The 12302-nt window shown below is 39.5% G+C and overlaps 1 protein-coding gene and 1 non-coding gene across 4 annotated transcripts in view; both read right to left on the bottom strand.

Moving 5' to 3' along the window:
* CATSPERB (cation channel sperm associated auxiliary subunit beta) overlaps window positions 1-12302 on the bottom strand; it is a 120183-nt gene that overhangs the window by 21629 nt on the left and 86252 nt on the right. For all 3 annotated transcript variants that reach the window (XM_020875990.2, XM_020875992.2, XM_070477946.1), the window contains 2 exons: window positions 9792-10130; window positions 781-920 (listed from right to left, as the gene is read on the bottom strand). In XM_020875990.2, the coding sequence (XP_020731649.2) occupies window positions 781-920; window positions 9792-10130 (479 nt within the window). The remainder of the gene's footprint in view (window positions 1-780; window positions 921-9791; window positions 10131-12302) is intronic.
* On the bottom strand, window positions 1676-1782 carry LOC139038781 (U6 spliceosomal RNA). Its single transcript, XR_011491930.1, has one exon. It is a non-coding gene; the product is annotated as a U6 spliceosomal RNA (small nuclear RNA).

Below are 12302 nucleotides of genomic sequence, written 5' to 3'. Positions count from 1 at the left end.
AACTCATGTCCATTGAGTCAGTGATGCCATCCAACCATCTCATCCTCTGTCTCCCCCTTCTCCTCTTGCCTTCAATCCTTCCCAGCATCAGGGTCTTTTCCAATGAGTCAGTTCTTTGCATCAAAGTATTGGAGCTTCAGCACCCATCCTTCCAATGAATACTTACTGTTTATTTCCTTGTTGACCATTTTCTATGTGCCAGACAGTTACTGAAATGGCCTATATGAATTATCACATTTAATTATCAAAACAATCCTATGAAGTATTATTATTATCACTTCCATTTTATAGATGAGGAAATTTGGTCCAAGTATGTTTCTCAAGCTCACAAAAACACTGCCTGCATGTGTGCTAAGTTGATTCAGTCGTGTCCAACTCTTTGGGATGCTATGGACTGTAACCCACCAGGCTCCTTTGTCCATGGGATTCTCGAGGCAAGAATACTGGAGGTGGTTGCTGTGCCCTCCTCCAGGAGATCTTCTGACCCAGGGATCAAACCCATCTCTCTTGCGTCTTCTGCATTGGCATGTGGGTTCTTTACCACTAGTGCTATCTGGGAAGCCCATAAAAACAGTAGCAGCAGAGAAAACCCAGTCTTTTCCAGAGCTCAATTTTTTAATGTCTATCACATACAGCCTTTTTGTAATGCCCAAGTTGTTAAAAGTGTTTCATCATCCTTGATAGGTAGGATTATGCATAATTTTTCCTTCTTTTTCATGGTTTATAACCTAAATTTTCTATAATCAGTAGATTTTTAAAAATAATTAAAGGAAAATTTACTTGGTGTAAAGTTTTGCTAGCTGTAGAAACTTCCATTATATAACTATCACTTTCATCAAAATAGCCTTCAACTTCAACTTCCAACAAATTTGGGTTGCCAACAATTACTTGTAGTAGTGGTATTTCAAGCAGTCTAAGAACTATGGAAACAAAACCCAGAGTTAACATGAAATCATGAAAATTTTAAGCAGTTTCATAATGATTAGTCAATAAGAATTCTAGAACATCTACAGAATCTATTATGAAGGCTGCATAACGGCCATAAATATAGCTAGGGAACTTTAATATTTCTTTGAAAATATTAATTTTTTTATTTTTTAAAATTTATTTTAATTGGAGGCTAATTACTTTACAATATTGTAGTGGTTTTTGCCGTACATTGACATGAAAAAGCCATGGGCTTACATGTGTTCCCCATCCTGATCCCCCCCCACCCCCCGCCGCCCCCGCCCTCCCCATCCCATCCCTCAGGGTCTTCCCAGTGCACCAGCCCTGAGCACCCTGTCTCATGCATCGAACCTGGACTGGCGATCTGTTTCACATATGATAATATACATGTTTCAATGCTATTCTCTCAGATCATCCCACCCTCGCCTTCTCCCACAGAGTCCAAAAGACTGTCCTTTACATCTGTGTCTCCTTTGCTGTCTCGCATATAGGGTTATCATTACCATCTTTCTAAATTCCATATATACGCATTAGTATACTGTATTGGTGTTTTTCTTTCTGACCTACTTCACTCTGTATAATAGGCTCCAGTTTCATCCACCTCATTAGAACTGATTCAAATGTATTCTTTTTAATGGCTGAGTAATATTCCATTGTGTATATGTACCACAGCTTTCTTATCCATCCATCTGCTGATGGGCATCTAGGTTGCTTCCATGTCCTGGCTAAAAATATGGAATGCTTCACAAATTTGCGTGTCATCCTTGCTCAGGGCCCATGCTAATCTTCTTTTATCATTCCAATTTTTAGTATATGTGCTGCTGAAGCGAGCACTTCTTTGAAAAAATTTAATGTCACAACTATTTTATCCTCTTTTTTCATAGAAATATTGCTCCCCTCTACCCCTAATTCTTCAGTCAGGTTCTCAAATGCATATAAAAGTCACTTGGATAGTCTCAGTCAAACTGAGTTGGACAACTCAGTAGGGAAACAGAATACAAGCTCAGTTTAAAGGGCTGTCAGTCAGGTGCTGCCAATAGAAAAATTCTAGGCAGTTAACACAGTATGTCATCGGGCCACTTTTCTGCCTGTAGGGCCCCTGTTTGCACCCTCTCCATACCGAGAAACTTAATGGAAAGAGACATTTGAAAAACTATGTAATCTAATGGCCATCTTTACTAACTAGTAAATCAGAGCTGAGAAGTAGTAAATGAGTTGCCTTAAGTCTCAGCTGTAGTTCGCTCAATCATGTCTGACTCTTTGTGACACCATGTTCTGCAGCCCACCAGGCTCCTCTGTCCATGGGGGTTTTCCAGGCAAGAATACTGGAGTGGGTTGCCATACCCTCCTCCAGGGGATCTTCCCAACCCAGGGATCGAACCCAGGTCTCCCAGATTGCAGGTAGATTCTTTACTGGCTGAGCTATCAGGGAAGCCCTTACAGCTGTAGCAGTTTCCCTTAAACTAAAGTGACCTGGCCAGTGCTTCCTAAACTACAACTGGAGATGTTGTTAGAATGCCAACTCTGACTTAGCAGGTCTGAGAAGGGTGCTGAGATTCCATATCCAGTCCCCTTCATACCTTTATTGAGGTATGTTGACAAATAAAATTGTATATTTTTTAAGTGTATAATGTGGTGATTTGATGTACTTAAAGGTTTGCATAGTCAAAGCTATGATTTTTCCAGTTGTCATGTACAGATGTGAGAAATGGACCATATAGGAGGTTGAGCACTGAAGAATTGATGCTTTTGAACTGTGGTGCTGGAAAAGACTCTTGAGAGTCCCTCGGACTGCAAGGAGATCAAACCAGAATCCTAAAGGAAATCAACCCTGAATATTCATTGGAAGGACTGATGCTGAAACTGAAGCTCCAATACTTTGGCCACCTGATGTGAAGAACTGACTCATTGGAAAAGACCCTGATGTTGGGAAAGACTGAAGGCAGGAGGACAAGGGTGTGAGAGAGGATGAGATAGTTGGATGGAATCACTGATTCAATAGACATGAGTTTGAGCAAACTCCGGGAGATAGTGAAGGACAGGGAAGCCTGGCGTGTTGCAGTCCATGGGGTCACAAAGAGTCAGACACGACTAAGTGACTGAACAACAATAACAATATACATTGTGAAATGATTACCACAATTAAATTAGTTAATGCAGTCACCACCTGACATAGTTTGTATGTATGTGTTATATGTGTGTGGTGGCAACATTTGAGATCTTCTCTGTTGGCAAATTTCAAGTATACAATACAGTACAATTAACTATAGTTATAATGCTATGTATTATATTCCCAAGACTTATTTATTTTATAATTGGAAGTTTGTACTCTTTGACCAATATCTGCCCATTTTCTCCTGTCCCTGGTAACCAGCATTCTACTCTCTATTTCTATGAGGTAGACTTTTTTTTCTTTTTTAAGATTCCACATATAAGTGAGACAACACACTACTTGTCTTTCTCTGTCTGGCTTATTTCACTCAGGATTGTATGATGGCTCAGCAGGGAAAGAATCTGCCTGCAATGCAGAAAATGTAGGAGACATGGGTTCAGTTCCTGGGTGGGAAAGATCCCCTGGAGAAGGGCATGGCAACCTACTCCAGTATTCTTGCCAGGAAAATCCCATGGATGGAGGAGCCTGGCAGGCTTAGGTCCACATGGTTACATATGACTGAAATGACTGAGAATTCATGCATTCAAGATCTTCCAGATTCATTTTTGTTGTTCATCCTTCTTTTTTATGGCTGTATAATATTTCACTGTGTATATATACCACATTCTCTTTATCTAGTCATCTGTTGATGTACACAAGTTGTTTCCATACCTAGGCTACTGTGAATAGTGCTGCGATGAAAATGGGAGTACAAATACCTCCCTCCTCAAATTCTGATTTTGTTTCCTTCAGATATATACCCAGAAGTGGGATTACTAGATCATGAAAGTGTTAGTTGCTCAGTTGTGTTTGACTCTTTGCAACACCATGGACTGTAGCCCACCAGGCTCCTCTGTCCATGGAATCCTCCAGGCAAGAATACTGGAGTGGGTTGCCATGCCCTTCTCCAGGGAATCTTCACAACCTGGGGATTGAAGCTGGGTCTTCTATTTTGCAGGAAGATTCTTTACTGTCTGAGCCACCAGGGAACTCCTTACTAGATCATACAGTAGTTCTCTTTTTAGCTTTTTTTTTTTTTTGAGAAACTTACACACTGTTTTTAATGTGACTGAACCAATTTATATTCCTACTAACAGTGTACAAATGTTCACTTTACTCTCTGTCCTCATCAGCACTTACTATGTCTTGTCTTTTTAACATCCGTTCTACAGGTGTATTAGAGGTGATATTTCACTGTAGTTTTGATTTGCATTTTTCTGATGATTGTCTGAGGAGGCCTTACAAATCGCTGTGAAAAGAAGAGAAGCGAAAAGCAAAGGAGAAAATGAAAGATATTCCCATTTGAATGCAAAGTTCCAAAGAATAGCCAGAAGAGATAGGAAAGCCTTCCTCAGTGATCAATGCAAAGAAATAGAGGAAAACAACAGGATGGGAAAGACTAGAGATCTCTTCAAGAAAATCAGAGATACCAAGGGAACATTTCAGGCAAAGATGGGTTCGATAAAGGACAGAAATGGTATGGACCTAACAGAAGCAGAAGATATTAAGAAGAGGTGGCAAGAATACACAGAAGAACTGTATAAAAAAGTTCTTCACAAGCCAGATAATCACAATGGTGTGATCACTCACCTAGAGCCAGACATCCTGGAATGTGAAGTCAAGTGGGCCTTAGAAAGCATCTCTACAAACAAAGCTAGTGGATGTGATGGAATTCCAGTTGAGCTATTTCAAATCCTGAAAGATGATGCTGTGAAAGTGCTGCACTCAATATGCCAGCAAATTTGGAAAACTCAGCAGTGGCCACAGGACTGGAGAAGGTCAGTTTTCATTCCAATCCCTAAGAAAGGCAATCCCAAAGAATGCTCAAACTACTGCACAATTGCACTCATCTCACACGCTAGTAAAGTAATGCTCAAAATTCTCCAAGCCAGGCTTCAGCAATACGTGAACCGAGAAGCTGGTTTTAGAAAAGGCAGAGGAACCAGAGATCAAATTGCCAATATCCGCTGGATCATCAAAAAAGCAAGAGAGTTCCAGAAAAACATCTATTTTTGTTTTATTGACTACGCCAAAGCCTTCGACCGTGTGGATCACAATAAACTGTGGAAAATTCTGAAAGAGATGGGAATACCTGACCACCTGACCTGCCTCTTGAGAAACCTGTATGTAGGTCAGGAAGCAACAGTTAGAACTGGACATGGAACAACAGACTGGTTCCAAATAGGAAAAGGAGTACGTCAAGGCTGTATATTGCCACCCTGCTTATTTAACTTATATGCAGAGTACATTATGAGAAATGCTGGGTTGGAAGAAGCACAAGCTGGAATCAAGATTGCTGGGAGAAATATCAATAACCTCAGATATTCAGATGACACCACCCTTTTGGCAGAGAGTGAAGAGGAACTGAAAAGCCTCTTGATGAAAGTGAAAGAGGAGAGTGAAGAAGTTGGCTTAAAGCTCAACATTCAGAAAACTAAGATCATGGCATCTGGTCCCATCACCTCATGGGAAATAGATGGGGAGATAGTGGAAACAGTGACAGACTTTATTATTTTGGGCTGCAAAATCACTACAGATGGTGTCTGCAGCCATGAAATTAAAAGATGCTTGCTCCTTGGAAGGAAAGTTATGACCAACCTAGATAGCATATTAAAAAGCAGAGACATTACTTTGCCAACAAAGGTCTGTCTGGTCAAGGCTATGGTTTTTCCAGTGGTCATGCATGGATGTGAGAGTTGGACTGTGAAGAAAGCTGAGTGCTGAAAAATTGATGCTTTTGAACTGTGGTGTTGGAGAAGACTCTTGAGAGTCCCTTGGACTGCAAGGAGATCCAACCAGTCCATCCTAAAGGAGATCAGTCCTGGATGTTCATTGGACGGACTGATGCTGAAGCTGAAACTCCAATACTTTGGCCACCTCATGCAAAAATTTGACTCATTGGAAAAGACCCTGATGCTGGGAGGGATTGGGGGCAGGAGGAGAAGGGGACAACAGAGGATGAGATGGCTGGATGGCATCACCGAGTCGATGGACATGAGTTTGAGTAAACTCTGGGAGTTGGTGATGGACAGGGAGGCCTGGTGTGCTTTGTTTCATGGGGTCGCAAAGAGTCAGACACAACTGAGTGACTGAACTGAACTGAAGTGGTGATTACTTTGCTGACAAAGGTCCATCTAGTCAAAGCTATGATTTTTCCAGTAGTCACATATGGATGTGAGAATTGGATCATAAAGAAGGCTGAGTGCCAAAGAATTGATGCTTTTGAACTGTGGTGTTGAAGACTCTTGAGAATCCCTTGGACTGCAAGGAGATACAACCAGTCAATCCTAAAGGAAATCAACCCTGAATATTCACTAGAGGGAGTGATGCTGAAGCTGAAGCTCCAATACTTTGGCCACCTGACTGGAAGAACTGACTCACTGGAAAAGACCCTGATGCTGGGAAAAATTGAAGATGGGAGGAGAAGGAGATGAGAGAGGATGAGATGGTTGGATGGCATCACCAGCTCAATGGACATGAGTTTGAGCAAGCTCTGGGAGTTGGTGATGGACAGGGAACCCTGGTGTGCTGCAGTCCATGGGGTCACAAAGAGATGGACGCAACTGAACTGAACTGATGATTGGTGATATTGAACATCTTATCATGTACCTGTTAGTCATTTTCTCAAAGCCTATAATTTTTATAAATTGCACTTTCTTATGTTTTTCAAATAAGCCTTTCTAAAAAAATAGTGTTTTGTCCTTTTCATTATGGTTCATATGCCTTCTTTTATCTAAGAAAGTGAAAATGAAAGTTGCTCAGTCCTGTCCAACTCTTTGCAACCCCATGGACTATAGAGCCGGTGGAATTCTCTAGGCCAGAATACTGGCGTGGGTAACCTATACCTTCTTCAGCGGATCTTCCAGACCCAGGAATCGAACCGGGGTCTCCTGCATTGCAGGCAGATTCTTTACCAACTGAGCTATCAGGAAAGCCCTTTTATCTAAGAGTTTTATATATATTATACAATCATTTTTATAATGTCTTTCTGATTATTCCATCAACTCAAGATTGAAATTTTGTTTCCTATGCTTGTTGACTTTTCCTTGTGTTGGATCATTTCCTTACATGGCTTTAAAATTATTTTTCTCAATACATGGTCAATGTAGATAGATATTTTTTTAATTGGAGGATAATTGCTTTACAATAATATCGTGTTGGCCTCTGCCATTCATCAGCATGAATTATCCACAGGTATACATATATCCCCTCTCTTATGAACCCAGCTCCCATCTCCCACCCCATCCCACCCTTCTAGGTTCACAGAACACTGGGTTGAGCTCCCTGTGTCACACAACAAATTCCCACTTGCTATCTATTTTACATATGGTAATGTATATGTTTCCATGCTATTCTTTCAACTCGTCCCACCCTCTCCTTTCCCTACTGTGTTCACAAGTCTCTCTGTATCTGTATCTTCATTGCTGCCCTGCAAATAGGTTCACCAGTACCATCTTTCTAGATTCCAAACACATTCACAGAGTGAAGTAAGTCAGAAAGATTGACTTTTTTTGTGTGTGCAAGTCCATGTTTATGAAAGTATTCATACAGGTGGTTTTGTGCTTCCTTAAGCTGGGGCCCAGGAATTGTAATGATTTCTCTGTTTGGGATTCTTGTATCTGGTGTGTAGTCTCTGGATGTTACACAGTCTAGAGGTTTGGGTTTTTTATAAAAAATTCTTTGTGAGTTCCATGGTGATCACAGTCCCCCTATCTCCTTCTTTGGGTTGTTGGGTAGCATTGTTCTTATTGCCTCTTCACCTCTCCATGATCTGATGGTTCCAGCCTTACTTAATGGTCTCAGTTCCAACTTCATACCACAAGGTAGAAATGTCTAAAGGTCTACATCTTCAGACCAATGGCTGGGCATTAAAACACATCCCACTGTCTAAGTGATCGACATCTGAACCTCATAACCTTGTAGGAGCTACACATTAGCTAACTCTTTCGACTTTGAGTTCCCTCTTCATTTCTTGTTGGTGCTCAGTTGCTCAATGGTGTCTGACTCTTTGCGACCCCATGGACTGCAGCACACCAGGCTTCCCTGTCTTTCACCAACTCTCGGAGTTTGCTCAAACTCATGTCCAGTGAGTCGGTAATGCCATCCAACCATATTGTCCTCTGTCATCCCTTCTGAAAGAATATTCAGGATTGATTTCCTTTAGGATTGACTGGTTTGATCTCCTTGAAGTCCAAGGGACTCTCAAGGTCTTCTCCAACATCACAGTTCAAAAGCAGCAATTCTTTGACATTCAGCCTTCTTTGTGGTCCAATGCTCACATCCATACATGACTACCGAAAAAACCTTATCTTTGACCAGATGGACTTTTGTTGGCAAAGTAATGTCTCTGCTCCTTAATAAGCTATCTAGGTTTGTCATAGCTTTTCTTCCAAGGAACAAGCATCTTTTAATTTCATGGCTGCAGTTGCCATCTGAAGTGATTTTGGAGCCCAAGAAAACAAAGTCTGTCACTGTTTCCATTGTTTTCCCATCTATTTGCCATGAAATGATGGGACTGAATGCCACAATCTTCGTTTTTTGAAAGTTGAGTTTTAAGTCAGCTTTTTCACTGTCCTCTTTCACTTTCATCAAGAAGCTCTTTAGTTCCTCTTCGCTTTCCACCATAAGGGTAGTGTCATCTGCATGTCTGAGGTTATTGATATTTCTCCTGGCAATCTTGATTTCAGCTGTGCTTCATGCATCCTGGCATTTTGCATGATACACTCTGCATATAAGTTAAATAAGCAGGGTGGCAATATACAGCCTTGATGTACTCCTTTTCCAACTTGGAACCAGTCCATTGTTCCATGTTCAGTTCTAACTGTTGCTTTTTTACCCTCATACAGGTTTCTCAGGATGCAAGGAAGGTGGCCTGGTATTCCCATCTCTCTAAGAAATTTCTACAATTTGTTGTGATCCACATGTCAAAGGCTTTAGTGTAGTCAATGAAGCAGATGTTTTTCTGGAATTCTTTTGCTTTTTCTATGATCCAGTGGATATCTGATTCCTCAGCCTTTTCCAAATCCAGTTTGAATATCTGGAAGTTCTCGGTTCACATACTGTTGAAGCCTAGCCTGGAGAATTTTGAGCAATACTTTGCTAATGTCTTCATTTCTAGTGACAAGATTTTCCTTTTTCGCTCTCCTCTCTTTCATCTTTCTTTCCTCAGTTTCCAGCTAAGTTATTCACTAAAGTTTTTCGTTTTATTTTTTCCAGTATGCCATTTACCATCTTTAGTAAGTTTTATATTTTTAAATAAATAAATGCTTAGAAAATGGAGCAAAGTATAGAATTCTATTTAAAAGTCTTTTTTTTTGGCTTAAAATAAATACTTGAAATGATTATAACAATAACAAGGTAATTAAAAGTTTTCTTTTCAGAGGGCAGCTAAAATTTAAACTAAAATCCTCTGTAAATTTGGGCTGGTAATATAACCTCATTTTTCTCATTTATAAAATAAGGATTATAATCTAGGCCATTAGGATAGTCATAAACCATTAATTATAAACATATAAAAACATTTAATACAGAGTTTTGCATAAGTGCTCAATAATTGGAAGCTTATATTGTTAGTGATAGAATGTCACCTACTAATGAAACCAAAGATAAAGGAAATATCAAAGAGTGTATTTTACATGCAAGAAAAGCAATAATATCCCCTCTTGATATTTCCCAATAAAAATAAACTTACCTTTTGTATTAGGTATGACCTTCATTTTTAAAGTGTGAGATTTCCCCAGATCAATGTATTTCAGGACACTGAGGGATAATGAATCATCATGTTGTTGAAACCAGTAATTACATGGTTTTGCATATATGTTCCATGTTTGTCCATTCCTTTTTCCAAAGTTGTATAAGAACCAGGAGTCTTTTTGAAAGGTCATGTTATGGGGGACTATTTCAGGCATGGTAGCAACAGCTAAAGCATTCTCATTATCTAAAATTGTTGTGATCAGGAAGCTGCTATAACCGGGAATCACCACAGTTTTTTCTATATCCGAATCTTGAAATGAGGAGATAACACCTGGAGCTAAAACAAGAGTGATTTGGTATAAAATAGAACAGCCAATGTTCTCCAAGAAATACTGGTAGACATAACTGAGGAATACATTATTTGAGTTTTTAAACTATGGTTTTAACTAGAGAACATATTTGTCAGATTTCAGGTCATAATTCAAATTACTTTGTAGAAAGTGTATCACTAATATGCCAAACACAACTTCTACTGTGAAACTAGTTCTATAAAATTATCAGCAAAAAACAACCCACATAGGGTTAAGTAATTATAAGAAAGCTGATTTCTTTTCTATAGATAGTAAGAGCCTTAATAACCTAGAGATTGGAGGAATTTCATCATAGTGGATATGAGAGAAGTCAACAGATGGCTGTTTGAAGGAGAGGGAATGTTTTTGAAATGTTTTGAAAATGTTTTTGAAACACATCAACAATGATACTCACCTTGTTCTGAAAAAAAAAAAAATAGAAGTAGTCTGAAGAGAACCTCATAATTCCTTTGTTATAAACACATGTTCTAATTTTTCCCATTTCAACAAACCAACAAAAAACCGTTTTCTACATTCCCTTCAACTACCATCTCATTTCTCTCTTCCCCTTCACTGTGAGATTCCCCAAAAGGATCGCCTTATTCACTATCTTCAATTCCCTGCCTCTTGTAATTTTTTGACCCTAACCCAATGACTACAAGTCATTTTTGTCTACATGACTCCACCAACAACAGCTTTTGTCAACTTTATCAGTGACTTTGACACAGATCCATCGGGCAGTTTTCTCTCCCGACCTCTTTTCCAAACCCACCTCTTGGCAGCATGTAGCACAGCATCACTCCTTTCTTCTTGAAGTAACTTCTTCACTTGGTTTCTGAAACATACTCTCTTCTCCTAGTAGATCATCCAGTCTTTCCCATCTCTCTGACCACTACATGTTGGAATACTGGAGACTGGATCTCAAACTTTTTCCTTTCTTTATCCACACCTGCTTTCCCAGTGATCTCATCTAATCTAGCAGCATGAACTATCATATATGCTGACCACTGGGCTTCCCAGGTGGCTCAGTAGTAAAGAATTCACCTGCCAATGCAGCAGATGCTGGAGATGTGGGCTTGCTCTCTGGGTTGGGAAGATCCCTTCAGGAGGGAACGGCAAACCACTCCAGTTTTCTTGCCTGGGAAATCCCATAGGCGAGGAGCTTGGCGGGCTACAGGCCATGGGGTCGCAAAGAGCTGGACGTGACTGAGTGACTGAGCACACATGTGTGATGCTGGTCACTCACTTTCACCTCCACCTTTGACTTTTTGAGATATAATTGATACATAATATTAGTTTCAGGTGTACAACATGATGCAGTATTTTGGTATTTTTTTGGTATAAAACACCAAAAAAAAAAAAAAAATTAACAAAGTGGCAATCAATGCTTACCTATCCATAACTATTTAAATGTAAATGACCTAAATCCTTCAATCAAAAGATATAAAGTGGTTGAGTTGACTTAGAGACAAAAACAAGATATGCTATCTGGTGCCTACAAGGGACTCACCTCAGATGTAAGGTGATACGCAGACTGAAAGTGAAGGGATGAAAAAAGATACTCTATGCAAGTGGAAATCAAAAGAAGTCTGGGATACCAATACTTATATCAGAGAAAGTAGACCTTAAGACAAAGGCTAAAGAAGGTTATTATATAATAAAAGTCAAACAAAAAGATATAACATTTGTAAATATTTATGCACTTAACAAATGAGCACCTAAATAATACAGCAAATATTCATAGATCTGAGGAGAAATAGATAGCAATACAAAAATAGTAGAGGATTTTAATACCTTACTTTCATCAATGGATAGGTCATATAGACAGAAAATCAACAAGGGGCATGATTGAACTTATGTTTTAGAAAGATCGCTTAAGCTGCTCTGTTGAGAACAGACTGGGCATGTGACAGAGAAAGGGCAAGAAGGAAAGCAGAGAAATCAGCTTCCTTAAAAACTATTGAGATGGCCAAAAAGTTTGTTCAGGTCCTCCTGTAAGATGTTATGAAAAACCCAAATGGACTTTTTGGCGAACTCAATAAATATGCAATTACTCTTCAGCCCAGCAGTTGCACTCCTGGGCATTTATTCCAGAGAAGTAAAAACATATGTATATACAAAAGCCTGTACACAAATACTTAAGGTAGAGTCAAAATTCT

Source organism: Odocoileus virginianus, chromosome 16 (assembly GCF_023699985.2).
Source record: "Odocoileus virginianus isolate 20LAN1187 ecotype Illinois chromosome 16, Ovbor_1.2, whole genome shotgun sequence".
Taxonomy (NCBI): domain Eukaryota; kingdom Metazoa; phylum Chordata; class Mammalia; order Artiodactyla; family Cervidae; genus Odocoileus; species Odocoileus virginianus.
Note: the sequence above shows the minus strand (reverse complement) of the source record. Positions and strands in the feature narration are given on the sequence as shown.